Source organism: Mustela erminea, chromosome 1 (assembly GCF_009829155.1).
Source record: "Mustela erminea isolate mMusErm1 chromosome 1, mMusErm1.Pri, whole genome shotgun sequence".
NCBI lineage: Eukaryota > Metazoa > Chordata > Mammalia > Carnivora > Mustelidae > Mustela > Mustela erminea.
The window spans coordinates 209,428,021-209,451,360 of NC_045614.1; the positions used below are offsets into that span (position 1 = coordinate 209,428,021).

Below are 23,340 nucleotides of genomic sequence, written 5' to 3' on the forward strand. Positions count from 1 at the left end.
AGCTAGACTGAGACCCCAGGGGCCAGCAGGCATGAAGGCCCGGAGCTCTTCACTGAGAAGCTGTATGCGCCTCCCCACACTTGGACTGAAATGTCCCCACGGTTGTGTTTTCCAGGGTGTTCAGACCTACACCTCTTGGATATGTTGACTCCAACCGAGAGAAAGAGACAAGGATACATCCATGAACTCATTGTCACAGAGGAGAACTATGTCAATGACCTGCAGCTGGTCACAGAGGTAATGGCAGCGGCGGGTGCTGGGGGTGGCGGGGGGCACGGGCACGGAGGGTTGGGGGGGGGGCTCTGTGAAGGAGGAAGACCTCCTGATTCTCAACATGAGACATTTTCTGATGTGTGGGGAGCATCTGAATGGTAAATCACAAGGAAGATTCATGCCCAAGAGAAGATGGTTAGACTCTCAGCCATGGTCCTCTGAGTCATCCCTGTAGAGGGGCACACGTGGCTGGTGCCCAGGGCTGGTTGAGTCCAAGAGGGAGGAGACACATGGGCAGGGACTGGGAATCTAGACTCGACTCAGAGAAGCGGCGTAGTCAATGCCACTGAGCAGGTCGCACGGTCGCACGGTCTCCCGGTCTCCCAGCCCTCGGGGCTGGCATCTGAAGCTGGACGCCAGTCTCGCCAGTATCACAAGGTATTCCTCGTGGCCCACGTTGTCCCTGAGGAAAGTCTGTGGCTGAGGATGAAGATGCTTCCCTTCCCCCAGCCCCTCCCCGTCCCGGATGACGCCCCGTTTTCTCTCTCCTCCCTGGTAGCTGTTGCAAGGCCTGGGCCACTCAGTCTGGAAGGAAGGGGAGATGCAGAGTTGGGAATCCCTGCTTTTCCAGAAGGCTTTTGTCCATAGTCACAGGAAGCGGCCATGTTGGCAAACGGGGGTTTGCCAAGCTAGATGTCAGGGTCACTCTCGACAGCTGGAAAAGTGCTGTGATAGGTTTGAAACCCCTGCCCTCCCCCCTCCCCAGCACCGACCAGCTGTGCAGCCATCTCCTTGGAGATTTATGCCCGGGAAAGTCACTGCCCAGCTGCCCCGTGTTGAATGAGTACAGAAGGCAGGTCTGCGAGGCCGCCGTTCACACCCAGGAAGTGCTGGTGCCCACTCAGGAGCATCCTAAATACACGATCTCGGATGTCTAGGATGCGAGTGTTGCCCTTCAATGCGGCACTCCCATGCAGTGGTCTGGTATATGCCAGGTTCAAGGTCAACTGAAGGACGCATGAAGAATAGGGCTCCCAGGGAGCGGCCTGAGACTGGCCGTGTTTATGCCAACCATAGGCTGTCCTATCTGTAAAGAACCTTCAGGAGCTCACCCTGCCTCCAGTGGTAGATAATGACCTCTTGGGAGGTGGGGGCTCCCCACGGGGCGGGGTGGGGGGTGCTGGGTGAAGAGCTGTGATTTACCCCAAGTCGCCCAACCCCACAGGGCTTGGAGCCAGGACAGGCCCCTCTCTCCCCCGCAGCCGGTCCCTATCCCAGCCCAGCCCAGCCTAGAAGCCCCCAGCCAGGCTCCCGCTGGAGGCCCCGCTGCCCGGCGGCTGCTGCGGAGCGGAGCTGGGCGCCTGGTGTGCGAGGTGTACGCTAACCGTTTGCTCTCTGACCCGCTTCGTTTTCCGCACCCGCAGATCTTTCAGAAACCCCTGATGGAGTCTGAGCTGCTGACAGAGAAAGAGGGTGCTATGGTTTTTGTTAACTGGAAGGAGCTGATTATGTGTAATATCAAACTACTGAAGTAAGCCTCCCCCTAACCCCGGCCTTGCTTTGCACCCCCCGACCCCCGCCCCCGGCTCTCACACACTAGCACCTCCGTGTGGCTTCGTCCGCGTGGCCCTGTGTATGCTGCCCCGTGTGTTTCCTGCCTCTTCCGCTCATTTCCGCTCATTTCCGCTCACAAGCATCGTGGCTCCAGTGACCCCGATGCTTTCTGGGGATCCCCCCACTCCGGTCTGTCATTGCAGAGTCCATCGCCACGTTCCTGCTTTCGCTGCGGGTCTAGAGTCTCCAGAGCGCATGGGGCACCCCCTCCGGGTCCTGGTTCCCTCCCTCCCCAGGGTCTGGGCCAGCTCCCCACGGGCACCCCGCAGACTGCGGGTCCCTGGGGCGCGTGTTCTCTTGGGACGTTCTCAGCTCTGTGGATGGAAAGCGGTTGGAGCATTTGCTGCCCACGGTCAGCGTTTCGTCAGGTGCACGCTCCCAGGAGCCGGCTTGGAGCCCTTGGTGTTTTATTCCCATTTCTGTTTCCAAAGGCGGCTGTAGGGCTGGGAGGCAGGAGACCTGGGTTCAGAGCCCAGCTCCCTGCCCTGCCTCTTTGAGCCTCCGTGTCCCCAGCTGTCAAGTGAGGCGATGGGATTATGTCATTACAAAGGCCCCCTCCAGCTCTGAAAAGAGCCCCCCAGATCTGGGCCCAGCAGCCATCCACGCTTTGAAACACAACTTGCTAAGATGGTGGACTAGGTCTGCGCTGGTCCGGCGGGGAGGACGGGCCCCCCTCTGCCGGGCCAAGAGTGCAGGGGAGCCCCAGGGAGCTGGCGTCCCTCGCTGAGCTCTACTCTCCTGTAGCGAGGAAGGGCGGATTTCCTGAGTGTGAGCCCCGGTTGTTAGAGAGTCATTTCAGGTCTCCACTCTCCTGACTGTGTGTTCGGGCACGGCTAGGGGATGGAGAGAGAGGTAGAGGCAAGGTAGAAATAGGACGTCTGCTTCCTCTGGGTTCTGGAAAGCAAATACTCAGAGATGATGACCGGGGGTGCTTTGAGAAAGTATTTCCATCCTTTGTCCTCGAGCACCGTGCTGTGGAAACTTCTGGACCTAACTGTGGGGCAGATGGTTGGGCTCACGACTTGCGCTTTGCCCTGCTGGCTGTGTCTTTGGGTGAGTGACTTATGTTCTCCAGGCCTCGGTGTCCTCGTCTGTAAAATGGGGATGATAATTGTACCTCCTGCATAGGGTGACTATTGGGGCATCTTTAGATGACACGCGCCTGGCCTCTGTAAGTGCTGGCTTCAGCCCCCTGGCCTTGGAGAAGGGCTGTCACATCACCTGGGGCAAAGGGGTCTGGTTAAGGCCCGAACCTATGCATGCTGAACCTGAAGGGTTCCAGCATCTTCTAACCTGTTCTGGGTGGTATCCGTGGGCAGATGAACTCTCGGACCCCTTGTTTCGGGACCTGTAAAGTCGCAGTCGTGGTGTTAGCCTTCTGGAGCACGCAGTGTCATTCTGAGAATCGAGGAGGCCAGCCGTGGTCCTGGCGTGCTGTCGGTCACGTCAACCCTACTGGGACAGCCGCCTTCCAGCGTGGTGTCCCTGTGCTCCGGCCCCGTCCTCTGATGACCTGATCAGTTCGTTTGGGTGAACTGTCTAATGTCTGGACATTCTAGATAAAATATTTAACAGGAGCCTCCTGGGGACCTGATTTCTTTTTCTTTTTTTTCTCTTCTCTATATGTTATTATGAAGATTTTTAAACATACAGAAAAATGAAAAGGGTTATAGGGTGAGGACCCATATTGTAGACCAGTCAGGGGACATTTTGCTACACTCCTTTGTTGCATAAACTTAACTTCCTCATGCAAAGGAATCACCCCAACGACAGGGAGATTTTAGGGCGCCTTGCGGGGTGAGAGAGTGAAGGTCTGTTGGAGAAAGAGGACTTAAGGCAGGACTCCCTGGGAAGTCACCCGTGAGCGGCCGCCTGTCTGTCACTCCTGATCCAAGGGCCAGTGACTCCTTGTACTTGGGGTGGGAGTGGGGAGAATATGGGACTTAGGAAGCAGAAAAGAAGGCGTAAATAAAATGAAGGCGAGCTAACGGGGCGTAGGGACTTCCTGCTATGGTTGGGGTTAGAACGGATGATTCGCTCTTACTGGTGAGTGGAGAGCTGTGAAATTTGCTTTGGAGAAGCGGAATAGGGCAGAAAGATCTAGAACCTTTCCACACTAAGAGTGGGTGCGGGACCCTCAGCGTAGCTGAAGGGACACAGATGAGACGTAGGCCGTGCAAGTCCAGGTGCTGGAACCGTTTTTCGTGTTTAATCAACATCCTTTCCTGCCTCCTTACTTGGAGGAAAACGAAGGAGCTTCTCAAAAGAAAAAAAAAAAAGAGTTCTTCTTAAAGTATTCGACCTCTTTTTAACTTAATTAAGATAGACATAATTTCACTTTGAGCAGAAAACAAAAATAAAGAGTAACAAACCTATCTCAGGGGTAGAGACAGGGTGGGGAGACAGGAAGGAACTTTGGGCCGGGGGAAGGGGAGGGGAGGGGTGGGGGGAAGGGGTAGGAGGCAAAGGCCGGGCAGATGCCAGGAGTGGTGCCAGAGAGAGGAGCCGAGGGCCGTGGGACAGAGGGAAGTCGAGATGGCAGGAGCGGGTTCTGGAGGAAGGACAGGGCCTGCGGGAAGCATCTCGAGCACAGAGGCCGGTCTCGGCCTGGGCCTGTTGTCGCAGGCTCAGGGCTTATCGACTTCAAGCTACTGGGTCACACTGCCTGGGTTTGAGAACGGCCTCTGTCCGTTTCAGCTGTGTGCGTTTGGACAAGTGTCTCAGTTTCCACGTGCCTCCGGTGTGCTGACAGCCAGGAGGAAGAATAAGCAATGAATGCAGGAAAAGGGTTGGACACTATAGGATGTATTCATGCCTGCCAGGTCTGGCCGGGTGGGCTTCAGGGGGTCGGGAGCACTCATTCATCCTGTAGACAACTGAGCACTCTTTGATATGTTCATTAGCTGATTGATTACCATGGCAGTCCAAGGCCTTGGCCCAGTAAACCTTCAAATGAGATTATGAACCAGCTCACCAAAGGCCAGAGCTGCTGTGACTGAGTCACGTGACCCCTGAGCTTGGTGACATCTTCCTTCAAACCCATTTGGACCCAGTCCTCGTAAGTCCTGTCTGTTCAGAACATCCCAGAAGGGGACCCACCACAGAACCTGACAGGTGCCTGGTCCATAGCCGGGGCCTGACCATAGGCCTGTCCCCTGGCTGGACAAGTTGAGTGTGTTCTGGATGAGTTCTTCCAGAACTCAGGTACTGGTTTAGCCTCTTCAAGACAATGGCCATCTGTGTGTGCTCTTTCTTCTTTTCCTTGTGTCCTCCATGATTTTTGAAAAGTGTGTGTGTTGAGTGGGTGGTCATTTTATTCCCTTAGAGAAAGATTGTTTTGTTCCTCCTCATACGAAAATGATAGAAAGATGGAATTTCTTCTTGTTTCCATCCATAGCAAGTTTATAACACGGTTATGCAGGGCTCTGTTCCCCCAGAATTGGGGGTGACATCACCCTTGAGCAAATTTCTCCATGTTGGGAAATATTCCATGCCAACCTCCCCATTGAGTGGTGACTGGCCATCCTCAGGGCATCCTGCTGCCACCCCTCACACCAAGCAGCCGGTGCTAACCAGAGCCTCTCCCCACAAGGGTATCTGCTTGAGGTGGAATTACTAATTGTTCAGACCACATAACTTACTGTCCCTCAAATTTCTCTCCTTGACTTGTTTGCCCAGCCCAGGGATTTTTCCTTTAGCCAAAAATGTAGGAGAAAGAAGGTAAAGTGGTCTGAAGTTTCCAAAGCCTAATGCTAATATTGCAGAACTTCCTTGGAATTCTTACAGAACCATACCCTTGCCTCAGGGCTTCTCCAACATGGCCATGAAAGCAGCCAAAGGAATTTATAATAACAATCTCCCAACCTTATGTTAAAATCGTATATCATACCATTCTGCTCCATCCACCCATCCACCCATCCACCCATCCACCCATCCGTCCATCTATCCACCACCCATCCATCCATCTGTCCGTCCATCCATCCATCCATCTATCCATCCATCCACCCATCCACCCACCCATCCCACAACCAGTCCATCCATCCACCCATCCATCCACCCACCCATCCATCCATCCATCTTTCCATCCATCCATCCACCTGTCCATCCATCCTTCCATCCATCCATCCATCCATCCATCCATCAACCCGTCCATCCATCTGTCCGTCCATCCACCCATCCATCCATCTGTCCGTCCATCCATCCATCCATCCATTCATCCATCCATCCATCTATCCATCCACCCATCCGTCCATCCACCCGTCCATCTGTCCACCCATCCATCCATCCATCCATCCACCCGTCCATCCAACCACCTATCCAACAATCTATCCATCTATCCATCGTCCATCCACCCACCCACCCACCCGCCCAACCATCTATCCATCCACTCACCCATCCATCCATCCATCCATCCATCTATCCATCTACCATCTCTGGAGGAGGCCTCCTGTGTTGTGGTCCTGCCCACAGACCACATTGCTCTCCAAGCAGTGTAGAAGCTCAGTGATGTACCCTGCTAGAGGCCAGTGTCAGGAGTTTATATACGGGAGTGGGAGGGTGAGATGCACAGTCCCGGCTCTCACAGCCCCCCACGCTCAGACTGCAGCTGCATCCTGGAACAAACTCTTCTCAGTACCTTCAGTGTCTTCTTAGCTTCCAGGAGATGAACTGTTTGGGTTTATTGGTCCATTATCATATAAATAGGCTTCTCTCTTTAGAACTCCGTAATCCAGTCAAGTTCAAATTAGCCACAGCAAGGAAGCAGCGAATGGCACAGATAGTGCAGACAACCATTTATACCTGGCTTTGGTGAACAGAATGGGATTACTTTTCTGTGGCGGTTGACTTACCATCTTAATTATGTTCTGTTTAGTCTGAAAATGAGCCTCCACGTCCACTGGTAATGGTAGCTTCCCTTGGGTGGCGTTGGCCCACAACAGACTCGGTGCTGGGGCTGTACGAGCCTGGGACTTACACCACACATAATCCATAAAGTGAGACATGGATACAGGGATCCGGTCTGAGCTGCAAAATAAATGATATTTATTTCTAAAATAAATAATTCCTGTTTAAATATTTAAATAATTTATTTAAATAAATAAATAATTCCTATTTCTCCATAAGAAAGAAAGAATTATTTTTCATGCTGACTTCATTCCGCAAACCTGTGTTTGAGAAGTTGTCATTCCCAAGGACCCGCACACAGCCATCATGCTGAAGGAAAGTGCCCCCGGTGATACCTCTCTGGAGCACCAGATGTATTTCTTTTCTGTTCCTTGTCTCCCCCAGTAGATCCTGTAGCGGCCCTGGGTTTGTGTCCCTCACACACATTCTGTTTCTGTACAACCTAGAAGTGTGCCCCGTCACTGCCAGCTAGCGTGAAGGCAGGGGCTCACCTCCCGTGTCTCCTGTGCAGAGCGCTGAGGGTCCGCAAGAAGATGTCCGGGGAGAAGATGCCCGTGAAGATGATCGGCGACATCCTGACCGCCCAGCTGCCGCACATGCAGCCTTACATCCGGTTCTGCAGCTGTCAGCTCAACGGGGCTGCCCTGATCCAGCAGAAGACGGACGAGGCCCCGGACTTCAAGGAGTTTGTCAAAGTAAGGAGTCCGGGCTCAGCCACGCCCTTGCCGCCCCCCAGGGGCTGACATAGGGCAGCTGGATGTGTGAGGAGCGAATCCAAGCCTGCAAGCCTATTCCTGCTAAAAACAGCCCACGGGACCGAGGTCTTGGCCGAGCACTAGGGGCCCGCCACGAGCTGGCAGGTGGGGCTTTGACCAAAGGGCAGGGCTTGGAGAGGAGGGGTCAGCCAGCCCCCGGATACTCGGGTCTGTGGTCCGGGTGTTAGTGGGGTTATTTGGACGCAGGTTTAAACTTTCCATCTCATATGTCAGGCCCAGTGGGTCTGGTGGATCTCGGGTGCCTCCTTTCCATTTGGTCTGAGTGTGCCCCCATTCTTGGCTGCAGAGGGAGTGGCCAGGAATCCCGAGGGACCCTTTGTTCCTTTCCCAGTTGGTTCTTGCTGTTGGCCTCGAGCTCTAGGAGGTGTGTGGCATGAGTGTGGGATGCCAAGACCTCTGCCTCGAGGGGATCACAGCGGTCTCAAGAGCCGGGTGTCCCTCAAGGGACATCTGGGGATGTGGGCGCCATGCTGCTGGAGGCCCCAGGCCCTTGGACTTGGCCTTGGCCAGGGCGAGTCCATGAGGGCCCCACTGGTCCACTCAAACAGCCTCTGTGTCTCCCAGAGAAAAAGACACAGGAACAGAATCAAATAATTTCTGCTCAGCATCCGCTACATTTTGGTGACTAGACCAACACTAACGGCAGGCTTCTCTTTGTACCTCGTGCATCTGGGAGCAGGCCATTCCCTCCTCCCCAATAATCACGTGTTAGAATCATCATTGTGACATCTCGCCTTGACCTCAGCATCCCACAGGCTTGTTCTTTCCTTTTCTCCTGGTGTTTCTCAACACTAAATGCTTTGATTTGCTATCCAAGGAATGGGGGCATTCTAAAGTCATTTGAAGGGGAGAAATACTGGTAAGAAGTAGGCCCAGGGTGGTCTAGAGACTGCAGAGCAGATGCTAGGCTACCTGGGTTTTCAGCCAAGGGCTGGTGCTCCCTGAGGCACAAGGCAGGATGAATTCATCCCTGGATGCACTTGAACTTGAGGGAAATGCTGACACCAACCAGGGCAGGGGGCTTGTTTCCTCTCCCTCATCACCTCTCCCCGCCTCATCCCTATGGGGTGGGGTGGGGGGCATTTGACATGACTTTGCCATGCCTTTGCCATGTATGAGGTGTCCCTGGAATGATGCTGTCCACGCTGGAGCAATTTCGAGCACTGACATGTCCTGGGACCTGGGGCCTCCGTCATGGCAGCTGCCCGTTTCTAAGGCATTAAACCTGGACAGCGCCTTTGAGAGCTGGGTCACCACATAATCCCTGTGCCTTACGGATGGGATCATCTTTGGGGACAGAAGGACTCTTTCCTCCAGTCCAGTTGACAAAAGGGACAGATGGTCTAGCATGGGGACAGCCCACAAGACTTGAGGTTGGAGTCCTTCCCCCGCTCCTGTCCCAGCGCCCCCGTCCCCACCTGTCTGGGGCTCCCACCGGCAGGTGCGGGCTCCGTCTGAACGGGATGACAAGATTCAACCCTTCTGGCCTCACTGGGACGTAAGGGGAGTTTTTATTCTAACTCTACCGCCTCGTGTCTCTTCTTATCCTTGTGATTATTAAGAAGGTCTGGCAGATATCCAGAAGAAATATTCTCTGTAGAGCCAGAAGCTCATCTCTGGAAGGGGGGACCGTGTGTCCCGGGGAGGGCGTGGGTCTCCAATCTCCATCATCCTGGACCAGGAAAAGAGCTCAGGCCCTTCCAACGCCAGGTTCTTCTGTTCTCGTCCACAGAAATGAGACAATGTGGTGGGCCAGGACTGGATGTCCCTGACTGGCTTTGGCAGATTTCTCAAACACATTTAAACAACTCTCTCATTTCAGAGGCTGGCAATGGACCCTCGATGTAAAGGGATGCCACTCTCTAGTTTCATACTGAAGCCTATGCAACGGGTAACAAGATACCCACTGATCATTAAAAATGTAAGTAGCCCTCTTGGCTTTTCAAGCAGAGGAATGTTTCTCAGTATTTCAGGGATCCGGGGTCATGGGCAAGATCACCGCCAACGCTCCTGGTATTTGTTGTGTAGAATCCTACACCGAGGGGATGTGGAAGCATCTGCTTGGTAGCTCAGAAAGAAAAAGCTGTTTATTGAGAAAAGAGCTAATAATATACAGTCTTCAGCTGTGTGACCAAGCAGCTCTTACCTCCTAAGCTGGAAAATGGAAGCTCGGGTCTTTGGATCTTTTCTTTTTTGAGGTCTAATGCCTTCATGCCTCACTTTCCTCAGCAAGAAGGAGAAAGAAGTGTCAGGCCTACCATCTATCTTCAGAAAGCCATTGTGGAGCCAATACCAAAGGATTAAAAAAAAAATGGGGTTTCTGTGTTTCTATCTGTAATATGAGTGAGCAGACCCAAACATCGTCTGAGCCTGGGAATATATAACCACAAGGGCGCTAGCTCCTGGAGAGAAACTTTTTTTTTTTTAAATCTTTTTAAGAATTATTTATTTATTTATTTGACAGAGAGAGAGAGAGAGAGAGAGAGAGAGAGATCGCACAAGCAGCAGAGTAGCAGGCAGAGAGAGAGGGAGAAACAGGCTCCCTGCTGAGTTCCAACGTGGGGCTCGATCTCAGCACCTGGGATCATGACCTCAGCCGAAGACAGTCACCCAACCTACTGAGCCACCCAGGTGCCCCAGTGGAGAGAGGGTTTAGATCTGGTTTCCTTTAGTGGAGACTTTAGAAACTCAGGTCTGGGCACTGGTGTGCTCATTGCTGCTGGGGTGTTACTGCCTTTTGGGTCTCTCAGTGGCAGAGTCAGGAAATATGTGTATGTATATTAAATTCATACACACATACTTCCATCTGTGTAAGTATACGCACCTACATTTATATTTCTAGATCAATCCATGCAGATAATGCGTATTAAAACCCTTGAGTTCACACTGATCCTCCTGTTCTAATCTCATACTACGGAGGTGATTCTAGACTCTCCCTTTCTTTACTTACAACTCCTTTTCTGAGAAACCTGCCTCTCATTATCCTCAATACTTTACTTGACTGATTTGCTCAGACCCTTGATAGTAACCCGTCTCCAGCTACATAAGCCATCTCCTCTGTTCAACCCCAGCTTGGCACCACAAAGTACACTGTGGCCACCTTGGCTGGATTAAGTAATTCATTTTGAATCAGGCTTTCAACCTACCACTTCCTCTCTTCCAATCTGACAGTTACTATTTAATTGGCTCAATACTCCCCCCCCCAATATATTTAATCGTACATTGGAGCTGGAAATGTTCTGGATCTAGCCAATAGGGTGAGGGGCAAAAAGAAGGAAAGGATTGCGAGTCATAAATATTAAAAAGGGAAAAAGCAATTATCATTATTTGCAGAAACACGATTGCTTCCCTTTAAAGGACCTGAAAATGAACTGAAAAATAGTGGAACCAACAAGAGAATTCTTAAAAGGTGGCCAGTTATAAGATACATGTGAAAAACCACAGCAGTACTAAGATGAAATATTGTTTATGATGTTGAGGTGGAGAAATTCTTAGCATGGCAGTGAGAATAGAGACTTAAAAGATTAGACTTGGAGAAACTTGAAAAAATATTTAATCCTGGAAACAACCTAGATATTAAGTAGAGCAAATAAATTGTGGTAGATCTGTACTCTGAAAATATATTTTTTAAAGATTTTATTTATTTATTGGACAGAGAGAGAGAGACCACAAGTAGGCAGAGATGGGGGGAAGCAGGCCTCCTGCCGAGTGGAGAGCCTGATGCGGGGCTCCATCCCAGGACCCTGAGATCATGACCTGTGCCCAAGGCAGAGGCCCAACCCACTGAGTCACTCAGGTGCCCCTGAAAATATTTTAAAAAACAGATTTCAGGGGCGACAAGGTGGCTCAGTCAGTTAAGTGTCTGCCTTCGGCTCAGGTCATGGTCCCAGGGTCCTGGGATCAAGCCCCACGTCAGGCTCCCCCCTCAGCAGGGAGCCTGTTTCTCCCTCTCCCTCTTCTGCTCCCCCTCCCTGTACTCTCTCTTTCTCTGTCAAATAAATAAATAAAATCTTAAAAAAAAGACAGAGGGATTTCTATGTATTAGCATGGAATGACATCCAGAAAATGCCATTTCAGTTAAAAAAAAAAACAAACACCAAAAACCTCCACGAGCAATCTTACAGTGTAGTTCATTCTGTAAAACAGAGGGAAAACTATGTGTTTATTATTAAATACATGGAAAGCATCTAAAAGGAGTTCAAGGGATGCCATTTGGTCTGTTGGCATGGTTACCTCTGGGGAGGATAGTGAAAGGGAACTCTCACATTTGCTCTATGTACTTCTGTATTGTTTGGATCTTGCAGATCAAGAATGTGCCCGTATACTATTTGCGTAAACATTTTTCTTAAAACTTTCTATGTGACAAAATATACTGAACAACAATGAAAGGCAAATGATGGCTGTAAGCTCGGTAAATGCATTTTAGACTGCAGGTACGTCAGTACTGAAATATACATGGATCACCTATCTTTATCTATGTATCTGTCATATATTGGACAAGGGGATAACATCCACAATATATAAAGAACTCATACAACTCATACAATAGCAAAAAACCAAAAAACCTGGTTTAAAAATGGGCAGAGGATATGACCAGGAACTTTTCTAAAAACACAGTGCTTAGAGGTACATGAAAAGATGCTCTTTGTAATTAATCACCAGGGAAATGCAAATCAAAACCACAATGAAGTATCACCTCACACTTGTTAGGATAACTATTATAAAAAAAAGACTAGACGGGAGCCTGGGTGGCTCAGTTGTTCGAGCATCTGCCTTTGGCTCAGATCATGGTCCCAGGGTCCTGGGATTGAGCCCAGCATCAGGCTCCGTGTTCAGCGGGGAACCGGTTTCTCCCTCTCCCTCTGCACCCTGCCTCGCTCGTGCTCTCTCTCGATATTTCTCTCTCTCTCAAATAAATAAATGAAATCTTAAAAAAAAAAAAAAGACTAGAAATAACAAGCATTGGTAAGGACGTAGAAAAAGGATTCCTTGTCCACTGTTGGTAGGTATAGAAATCGGTGCAGCCAGTACGGGAAACAGATTCTTGAAGAATCTACTATTCCTCTTCTTGGTATTAACCTGAAGAAAATAAGAACACTAATTCAAAAAGATACATGCACCCCCATGTTCATTGCAGGATTATTTACAGTAGACAAGACATGGAAACAACCTGACTGTCCACTGATGGATAAAAATGTGATATATATATATTTCACAATTTTCATTATATATATATAATATATATATCAATCACAATATTCCATAATGTATTATATACATACAACATATGTGATATATATATATATATATATATACACACATATATATGTTTCAGACATAAAAAATAAACAGTGAAATCTTACCATTTGTGTCAACATGGATAGACCTTGAGGGCATAACGCTAAGTGACAGAACTCAGACACAAATACAAATACCATATGATCTTTCTTATATTTGGCATCTTAAAAACAATTAACTAAAGAAAACCCCCAAGCTCATAGATACAGACAAACGATTAGTGGTTGCCAGAAGCAGGGGTAGAGGGTGGTGTACATGGGTGAACTATTTTTGTTGTTGTTGTTCTTAGTTTAAATAAATTAGAAGAAAAAAAAGCAATACCAAACCAAAACCAAAACAAATGAATTCGCACAAGAAAGCTGTGTGGGCTCCTAGTCTAGAGCTGTAGTCTTTAGACCTGGCTGCCCATTAGAATCATCTGGAGAGCTCTAGAATATTCCTATGCCAGAGTCCCACCCCCAGGGATGTGTTTGGGGATGAGGCATCAGGACTTCCCAGAGGGATCCTAGCTACAGCCAGGCCTGGGAGGGCAGAGGGTGGGGAGGGGGGGGCTGTTTTTGCCGATTGGTGGAGGCAGGACCAGAACAAGCATTTTTCTCAGTTTAGGTGCTTCCTTAGGACTTTAAACCAAAGGGTACCTTTGAGGTGAAATATTATTCAAGGTTAGCTCCATTTGAATTATTTGTGTGTGGTCAAGGCCTAGGCAGGTACACCTTCCACATCCTCTGGTGCATTCCCAAACTGGCTCACAACCTTTCTGCATCGCTGCTTTTAATGTCCTCGGAGTCCTTGGAGAATCTGGTGGTCATGGCTCTCATTCACTGAGCACCTTCTAAGGCCAGGGACTTTGCGAAGTCAGAACTATCTTTCTCTATCAAATCATTTAGTCCTCCAGATAACCTTATAAAGGAAGGGCTATGGGGCATCCCCCCTTCTCATACAAGGAAATTGAGGCTCAGAACATTTAGGGGACTGGCCCATGCGTGGCTGGTCACTGGCAGAGCCCAGATGTTAGTGCAGGAGGTGTAGCCGTTGGCTGGGCGTGTTCTACACAGAAAACCGCACCTGTGCTCAGATGCACACCTTTGTGCGCGGTTCCGGAGGTGTGCAGATGCCTGCAGCTTGAGCGGACCTAGGAAAAGAGCCATTTTCTAGGGGAAAATCCCTGAGGGCGCATTATAACCCGGGCTGCAGCCACTGCTGTCCTCAAACCCCGAGTCTAAATAATGTGGCATTCCCCTCCCCGTCTCCCCGCCCGGGGACTCTGCCAACAACTGGGGGGCTGTCTTGCTTCTGTCTTGGCTGCAGCTGGGCGCTCAGAGCGGCAGCTCCCCCGGTGAGCACCCATCCGGAAAGGTGGGTGCCGCGCCCTGCCTCTGTTGGGCCCTCCTGCACTGTTTGTGTCCTCCGTAGATCCTGGAAAACACCCCCGAAAACCATCCCGACCACAGCCACTTGAAGCACGCCCTGGAGAAAGCGGAAGAGCTGTGCTCGCAGGTGAACGAAGGGGTGCGGGAGAAGGAGAATTCGGACCGGCTGGAGTGGATCCAGGCGCATGTGCAGTGTGAAGGCCTGTCTGAGGTAGCGCCCCGCCCCCCAACCCCAGCCGAGCCCCGGCGGCCAGCCTGGAGGAGGAGGAGGCTGGCAGGATCGTGCGCTGTCCCCTCCGGGCCACCGCAAGCGCCTTCTCCGCCCCCCCCGCCCCCGCCCCGGCCTCTGATCCGCCCTCCACCTGTCCACTGACTTCTTTATTTCCGTTTTCCGAAGTTCCGTTCCTGCGCCTTGCTCTTGCTCAGGGGGCCCCGCTTTTCATCCATCTGCTAACACACTTTAAACACATCCCCCCATATTCCCAATCAGGTCGTTCCAATTACCCACAGCCCCGGAGACGCTCCTCTGTCACTGTGCACGCCCGCTTCTCTGTCCCTGCGGGAGGGACAGTTCCTTGGAGCTGTCCCCGCGGGACCTCTGCGGTCTTGCCTCCCGAGAGGGCTGCTACCAGCGCTGCGACCCCAAATCAAATGTAGAAGGGTTTGGGGGTCACACTGCTGTGTGAATGGTCTTAGTGGACTTGGGCGAGGGCTGCCTTGTGGTTGCAAATTCTCAGGTTTTTTTGTTTGTTTGTTTCATTCCACTTAGTCCAAGGTCAGAAAGGAGCCAGTCTTCTAGTCGGTCCCTTCTGTGCTTGAGTTTACTTGTTATTCTAACTCCGGGAGTGAGTTTTTTGTGTCCGTCTTCCGTTAGATCTCTCCGCTCACGTGGGCCCTCCATACATTGCGGGGCTCCCTCACTCCCCCTGACCTTTGAAGTGGAAGCTCAAGGTCACCTGATTCAAGAGAGATTCTCAGGGCTGAAGCCGGCGTTGGGGTTTGCTTATCTTCCGGGGTACACATTTTCATTCTGTTTTGCGCCTCTACACATTCACTTTTTATATCTTTTTTTTTTTTATCAATTTCCTTGCATTTAAAAAGTGCATTTTTATCTTTTACTCAGTTCTGAAAGTTTTCACTGGATGTGTCAGAGTACGTAGTCCACCAGAAACAGAAGCTTTTCTTCTTGTATTTAATTCTTTTCTTGTCACGCTTCCTTCAGTTTCATTGGTTCTCTCTGTTTTCTCTCTCTGCCGCCGCATGGCGCAAACACGTACACACGCACATGCATGCGCCATTCACCAGGGTTTTACCAGAATGCCCAGGCAGAATGTGTCCCCCTCGTCCCCTCTCCCCGTGGCTTCTTCCTTCTCCCAGTACTTTGAAGGCAGTCACTTGCCGAGGAAATCTCCACCACGGGCTCCTCACCTGCTCCACCAGCGTTAGGTGCGCGATAAACAGAGCTGTGGGAACAGCCTCGTGGAAATGCATTTTGGAATTCTGTGTTGATACGCAATCCAGGGGCATTCATTGGTTGGTTGGCTCACTTGTGCTTTCCTCCGTTGGTCCATCCAATGGACCTTTCTCGAACACCTGCTGGAGGACCATGGCTCAGTACTAAACACCCAGGACAATGAGAATCAGTAAGATGTGACCTCTGCCTTCCCCCCATTCTACAGTTTTGGAGGAGGTGGGGGAGGGGAGCTAACCCAGGGTTCACCAGAAAATAGGATTGGGAAGGCAGAAGGAGGGTGCTGTGGGAACAAAGCGGGAGGAAGGGACAGTCACCGGGGCACGGTGGGGATTCAGGGAAGCATGGGGGAAGGAGGCACATGGCTCCGTGTTGAAGGATGGTGATGTCTGTCCAGGAAGGGATCGAGGGGGCGGGCCTCCCAGGGGAGGGCACATCGGGAGCCTGGCCGGGCATCTGTAGGGCAATAGATGAGAAGGCGTTATGGCAAGTGGAAGCCAGGGAAGCAAGCACAGAGGAGTGTAACTCGATCTGCAGGCGGCACACCTCGACAGCTCTCTGAACCGGGCAGCAGGACGTGGCCATGTGCTCTCTGGAAAGGGGTCCTTCCCCGAGTCTCGAAGGTGCCATCAGGCGGCTTCTGTCTCCAGGCCCAGATCCGGACTGGTCCCCGTGATTAAGTTTCAAATGCACACGATCTTGGGCATTATTGGCCTCAGATGCAGAAGCGTCAGGGCCGTTCCCCATTCACGTACCTGCAGTGTGAGCCCGGCCCCGCGGCGGCCCCGCTCTTGCAGGAGGATGAATGAATGACGTCCTCTTCGTGTGACCCAGGCTGCCTTCTCTGGATCCGTAGTCTGACCCCACACGGCTTAAACTCTCCTTTGGCCAGCAAAGGGGACCTCCAGACTCCTGTTCAGAGTGCCAGAGGGGCAAGGACACCGTCTGAAGGCTCCCATGGGGGTGTCACCTTCAGTCTTCTGGGCTCTCTCAGAGACCCTCCTCCCTCCTTGGGCCCAAGAGTGGAGTGGGGCGGCCACTCTTCCTCATGTCTACAGGTCTCTAGTCACAAAGGTGCTGCTGATTTTTTGCCCCACGATGGAAGGGGATGGGGGGCCACCAACATCTCTTGGGGGACACATGGTGTGAACCCTGTCTCCACTGCACAAGTACCCTCCTTGGGAAGGTCTACAGGGTTCATAGCTCCGGGGAGTATGGGCCTTGAAGGCTGCTGGGGGAGCCTCCCCCTGGGACCCGCAGGTGGGCAGGTGGGGGCCGTTAGGGTCTGACACTTGCTGGGATCATATCGCTGCTTGGGACAGCTGTGGCCTTTCCCTCCCTCAGTCTCTCCCTCAAGAAAGGGGGCCTTTATGAGCTCATTTTTCTGCCTCAGTCTCCCTCTGCCCCTTGCAAAACTGCTCACAGGAGATGGGAGAGTCCAGTGGGGTGATAGAGCCGGCTTTCCGCAGCCCTAGGAGCCAACATCGAGATTCGGGAAGCAGCAGGAAAAGAGTCCCCTTCCCATTTTCAGGACGAGGGAGTTGGTCGAGATTCAATGCGCGCCGACGCTGTGTCCGCTTGCTTGCCTTTGAGGCGTCACTCAGCACCCCCAAGTTTTACAGTCACCCATGTGCTGGGGCCTGGACTCTAGCCACACCTGGGAAAGTAGGAGGTGTCCTCTAGAATCATATAGAGCAGTTGCTGCTTTCCAGAAGCTCAAGGACTGTGGGAGCCTGTGTGGGGTTGTCCCTGGAGCAGGTTCATGCCCTCGACTGGGACACAGCCCATACTTATCGAGGTGGGAGAGGCCCCAGAACTTTCTTCCTGCTTCCCATTTCCCAATCAATAAGAGGGAGAGGGGCCCCAATCACCCCAAGACCCTAGTGGATCCCGTGGGAGAAAGCAGTAGGAATTATACTCAAGGCTCATCTGGACCCTTGGAATCCACAGAATTGGGTCTTTGACTGATGCTGACTCCTTGGCTCTGAAAGGCACTGCCTGGGGAACCTGAGTGGCTCAGTGGGTTAAAGCCTCTGCCTTCGGCTCAGGTCATGATCTCAGAGTCCTGGGATTGAGCCCTGCATCAGGCTCTCTGCTCAGCAGGGAGCCTGCTTCCCTTTCTCTCTCTCTGCCTGCCTCTCTGCCTACTTGTGATCTCTCTCTGTCAAATAAATAAATCAAGGGGAAAAAAAAAAAAAGGGCACTGCCTGACCTCTTCAAGTCAGTCCTGGACTTGAACCTCAGACACAAGCCTGCTGAGCCCAGCCTCAGATTCTGACAGGGTCCGGGCTTTCAGACTCAGAAAAAACAAAAATTAAAAAAAATAATAATAAAAAAAGGAGGCCTCACTTCATCGTGTCTTCTTTGGGTTTTGTTTCTCCTTTCTCAGCAACTTGTGTTCAACTCAGTGACCAACTGCTTGGGGCCCCGCAAGTTTCTGCACAGCGGGAAGCTCTACAAGGCCAAGAGCAACAAGGAGCTGTATGGCTTCCTCTTCAACGACTTCCTCCTGCTGACCCAGATCATAAAACCCTTGGGCTCTTCCGGCTCCGACAAGGTCTTCAGTCCCAAATCTCACCTGCTGTATAAAATGTACAAAACAGTAAGTTCGAGTCCCAGTTGCAATATCGGGGCTGCCGCTTGGGGCAGTAGAAAGTTCCTGAAAGGCCTCAGAGTCTTAGCAGGGTTTGGGGGCTGCAGCATGGAGGCGAAGGCAAAGGGGTGAGCCAGGATTTAGGGTGACCAAGCACTCGCAGAAGAGGAACGATGTTCAACTCGATCAATGAAATATCTATTAGCTTCCAAGTGGCCACCACGGTGGGTCCCTAGGTGAAGGCACTTGGGCTGGCAGGTCTCAAGGTCATTCTCAGCCCCGCCTCCAAACCTCTCCGTGTAGCTTGGAAGGAACATCTGTGCCCCTCACCCTTTCCAGCAAAAGCCGATCCAAACAGTCAGCGTGTGGAGAAAGTCCCTCTGCTGTTTATTAGGTCTGCTCTGATGTACACAGCTGTGTTTCTGTGTCTTTGTGTCACAGGGTACCGTTTTCCTAAATTTGTCTGCGTGGGCGTGTTTTTACAGGAGAATTTTCTCTGAAGCGGCAGTTAGCCTGATTGTGGGGAAAAGAACAACGTACCTATGGGGATCTTCACTAGCAACTTTGTAGGAAAATCTTTGGAGGGAATTGGCTGGTGGTGAAGTTAGGGAGACTGTTTGCTGATTGGAATTTGCTAGGGCCAAAACAGACCGGTCAAGTCTTCTTCTGAAGGACCTAAAAAAAAACCCCTGCAAAATGGAGGAGGCAAAAATACCTACATATGGTTTGTAATACATGAGGTTGATATTAATACAAAATCATTCCAATAGAGTTGACTGGAACATGCGCACACGCGTGCACGCACAACACGGTTTAATTTACTGGAACGCGTGCACGTAAGCTCACACACGCTCATCGTTCACTGAAACAGAGTCCCAGTCTGGTTGTATAATGCCTGTGTATTGCTTTTCAGCCTATTTTCCTGAATGAGGTTCTAGTAAAACTGCCCACGGACCCTTCTGGAGATGAGCCCATCTTCCACATTTCCCACATTGACCGCGTCTACACCCTCCGAGCCGAAAGCATAAATGAAAGGTAAGACCTGCTACCTCCCAGGTCCTGGGTGCCCAGGGCCCCACCGGGGGCAGGATGCACATAGGACATTTAATGAATCAGCAGGTCCCAACATTTCTTGACTTGTAGTAACTGCTGTCTGGAGGGACAAGAGGAAGATCTTAATACTTGTCTCTAGAGCCTCTCAAAAGCTTAACACGTGGCGTGGATTTTTTCAAAAATAAAACAAATTGAAACTAATTTTGCTTGCGAATTTCTTTGAAAGACATTTTCATCATTCTCTGAGTTCACGTTTCCCAAGGTTTCCCAGCTGCCAGAAGCCAAGAGGAAGGCAATTTGGGGATTATCCCCGACCTCAGCTGGCTCACTTGGGAAGATGTTCTGGATCCCAGAGCACAAGGGTATTTTGCTTCAATTGCGTATTCAAGACTCGGCCCTAGAGTCAAATGAAATAGATCTTTTCTGAAGGGTGAACTTGACACAAGGCCAACAACATTCCAAAGAACATTTTTGCCAAGCAAGAAAATTGGCCAAAGTTATGGTGCAGATGGGTCTTTGAAAAATGAAGGAGAAAGCGTTATGCCCAAGTGCTTCTCCCAGAGTATGTTTGCTTTTCCATGTAAGGTGCTTTCCTCTCTGGGAAACGGTTTTGTCCTTCCTTTGGATGGTTTCGTGAGAGAGACCCTTCTGGCCATCTTCGGGTGGGCAAATGCGGGTTGCTTTTCTTTTCTTTCTTTCTTTCTTTCTTTTTTTTTTTTTTAAAGATTTTATTTATTTATTTGATAGAGATCACAAGTAGGCAGAGAGACAGGCAGAGAGAGAGGATGAAGCAGGCTCCCTGCTGAGCAAAGAGCCCGGTGCGGGGCTCCGTCCCAGGACTCTGGGACAATGGCCGAAGGCAGAGGCTCTAACCCACTGAGCCACCCAGGTGCCCCCAGGATGCTTTTCAATAAGGGAGGGGGAGGTGTATGCCAACATCTCCGGGACAGCACCTCTCTTCCCAGGACACTAAGGCCAAGGCAGGTCGAGTACATCAATAAAAATGTTACTCATCCCTTCCTCATTAAGGTAGGAATAATTATTAGCACCGTTTGACACAAAACTGGACTTTCTTTTCTATCCTTTGTCGTTAAGCGCAAAGGAACAAAGCAGATAGGATCCTGGAGATTCAGTTCGAACAGCCCCGGAAGCTTTTTCCTGAGTTCTGTTTGGCACTTTTCTGTCTTTTTTCTTCCCAAGGACGGCCTGGGTGCAGAAAATCAAGGCTGCTTCAGAACTCTATATAGAGACTGAGAAAAAGAAACGGGAGAAGGCATACCTGGGTAGGCATCGCTCAGCGGCAGGGCCCGCGCGTCCTGCCAAGCTGGGGCACTGAAGGTTGGGCCCAGGGCGTCCTCCGAGCTGGAAAGATGGGCCTGGAGGGGGCGGGGGGGCCTGAGAAGGGGTGGAAGTCGGGGAGAGGGAGGGTGGGGTGCAGGATGAGGGCGGAGCGTAAATTCCGAGAGCTAGGAAGCCAGCCGTAAGGGGAAGATGGGGGGAGGCAGCTACGTGAAACCAACCTGGGGCAAACGGGTGGGGAGCGTGTCTCCCTGAAGCCTCTTACCTTCTCCTTCCTGCCGTCACAGTCCGCTCCCAAAGGGCCACAGGTATCGGAAGGCTGATGGTGAATGTTGTTGAAGGCATTGAGCTGAAGCCCTGTCGGTCACACGGTAAGGACCCCGAAGTCCCTCCAGCACGGGGTGGTGGCCGAAGCCTTTCCTGTAAGCCCCCCGGCCAGTGTGGCGTCAAACGAGCTATTTCCATGACCCTAAATTTCCTTCCAGAACTGGTCTTTCTAACACTTGTTGAAAACCTAGGGTGGTTTTCCTTTTTTTTTTTCTTAATTTAATCCTTCCCACCGTTTTGCTTTTCAGAGAGATCTGAGTGGTTGCCATTTCACCTTGGGTGTGACGCAACCTAAGCTTCTAGCAAGGAGACTGGAAAGGCCTAGATTTAAAGTCCGTTCATCTAATGATTTAAGTGTTATAAATATTTAAGTATCATGGTTTAAGTGTGATGCTGAATGGTGGCAGTTTTCACTCAGATTTTTAAAATTTTTTTTAAAAATTAAAAAAAAGATATTATTTATTTATTTGAGAGAGAGAGTGAGAGAGTGAGTGGGGCGGGGGAGGCAGAGGGAGAAGCAGACCCCCCACTGAGCGGGGAGCCCAACGAGGGGCTTGATCCCAGGACCTCGGGATCATGATCTGAGCTGAAGGCAGATGCTTTACCGACTGAGCCCCTCAGGCAGTCCCAGATTCTCCATTTTATGTCATTTATCACATGTGGCAATGGGAGGGGATAAAAATGAGGGGCATGGAGGGAAGCTGCTGCCCACCGCGGCGAGGACCCTGCCCTGCCACGCCCAGGAGAGCCTGCAACCAGGTGTGAGTCCAGCAGACTCTGTCCACTCTAGGAAAGAGTAACCCGTACTGTGAGGTGACCATGGGCTCCCAGTGTCACATCACCAAGACCATCCAGGACACTCTGAATCCCAAGTGGAATTCCAACTGCCAGTTCTTCATCAAAGACCTGGAGCAGGAAGTCCTGTGTATCACCGTGTTTGAGAGGGACCAGTTCTCTCCAGACGGTGAGTAGAGAATGGCCCCCTTCTTCCTTCCCTGTCACTCAGCTTTTGTGGGGAAATTGCTTTCTAGCTGGGAACTTGGTGCGCAGAATTTTTCGGGCTTCCCTCCAGAGAGATGAGGTTGGCATAAGACAAGACTCAGCCTCTTCTAGAAAGGGGTCTTCACCGATGCTGCGGCATCTCAGAGAAGGTGGACGAAGCGTGTGTGGTCCAGAGTGGTCCAGCCACCCTAGAGAAAGACTATGGTCCCATGTTTCTCCAAAGCTAGAGACTACAACAAAGGTTATCCCCCAAAGTCTCAGCCCAGACCTTGAGTTCTTCTCCAAAAGCCACAGTGACAATGGATAAAAGGGGTTAGTCGAGCCAGAAGAACGTCAGCTCACAACAGGTGTGGTAAGAATCAGCCGGTGCCCTTTGGGCGACATGTCTGGTTAATCAAAGGGTTGGAATCACCATTTCTCAAGTCTGGGCTCCTACTGTGTTTCACTGTCAGTTTTTATTCTGGTAAGTGAAGGTTTGAGACTGGATGTTGTTACGGTTGTTTTAAATAGTGAAGTATCATGACACAGTGTTCATTCCACTAGGGCATAAATTGAAAATCCTAGTGTTGTTCTTACATTGGAGATGATTTCCATGAAATGAGCATAGGGACAAAATAAAGCTGTATCTGTCCCCCCAGGGGGGGGAAAAATCCCACATCTTTTAAAAAAAAATTTTAAAGCTTATTTTTTAATTTTTAGCAATCTCTCTACCCAACAGGGGGCTCAAACTCATGATTCCAAGATCAAGAGTCACACGCTCTTTCCACTGAGCCAGCCAGGCACCCCCAATGCCCACATTTTATTTTATTTTTTAAAATGTATTCATTTGGGTGGGGGGAACACATGTGAGGGGGAGGGGCAGAGGGGAAGGGAGAAGCATGTTCCCCACTGAGAAGGAAGCCCAGTGTGGGGCTCTATCCCAGGACCCTGGGATCATGACCCGAGCCAAAGGCAGACACTTAACCGACTGAGCCACCCAGACGTCTGGGATTCCCACATTTTAAATGGGACCGTGAAAGAAGGCTGTTTCCGGTACGGGGCATACATAGTATATTCCAATAAGGAATTCCTCAATGAATAAATGAAGGAATTATGGTCTGGAGGCCCATTTCACACCATCCTGTAATTGCCTAGCATTTCAAACGTATTCAAACATACTCACATCTGCTCTCCTACTGATGCTCCGTATTTGACGAAAAGCGATGCTGAGAGCGCCCAGCCTGCAGCCTCCTTTCCCACACCTCGCATTTGCTCTCTGGCTCATGCAGGGGCACAGGAAGGACCAGCCCTCGCTCACCGTCCTTGACGTTTCTGAAAAGGATGTGACATCACGAATGTGCCTTCTGAACCCACGGAGATACTACTTTCCAATCTTTGTCCTGCTGATAGGACGTCCAATGTTGCATTGCCTCCTGGGAA

General features: G+C 50.8%; 1 protein-coding gene across 8 annotated transcripts in view; it reads left to right on the plus strand.

The window, feature by feature from the left end:
• The window catches only part of ITSN1 (intersectin 1), a 216,731-nt gene that overhangs the window by 187,483 nt on the left and 5,908 nt on the right, over positions 1 to 23,340 (plus strand). For 7 of the 8 annotated variants that reach the window (XM_032354042.1, XM_032354053.1, XM_032354056.1 and 4 more), the window contains 10 exons: positions 116 to 237; positions 1,638 to 1,744; positions 7,244 to 7,427; positions 9,331 to 9,429; positions 14,220 to 14,387; positions 18,037 to 18,249; positions 19,154 to 19,275; positions 20,494 to 20,576; positions 20,880 to 20,963; positions 21,710 to 21,883. In XM_032354042.1, coding sequence (XP_032209933.1) covers positions 116 to 237; positions 1,638 to 1,744; positions 7,244 to 7,427; positions 9,331 to 9,429; positions 14,220 to 14,387; positions 18,037 to 18,249; positions 19,154 to 19,275; positions 20,494 to 20,576; positions 20,880 to 20,963; positions 21,710 to 21,883 — 1,356 coding nt within the window. Of the gene's footprint in view, positions 1 to 115; positions 238 to 1,637; positions 1,745 to 7,243; positions 7,428 to 9,330; positions 9,430 to 14,219; positions 14,388 to 18,036; positions 18,250 to 19,153; positions 19,276 to 20,493; positions 20,577 to 20,879; positions 20,964 to 21,709; positions 21,884 to 23,340 lie in introns of those variants that run through there. The other variant, XR_004288351.1, reaches the window with a different exon arrangement.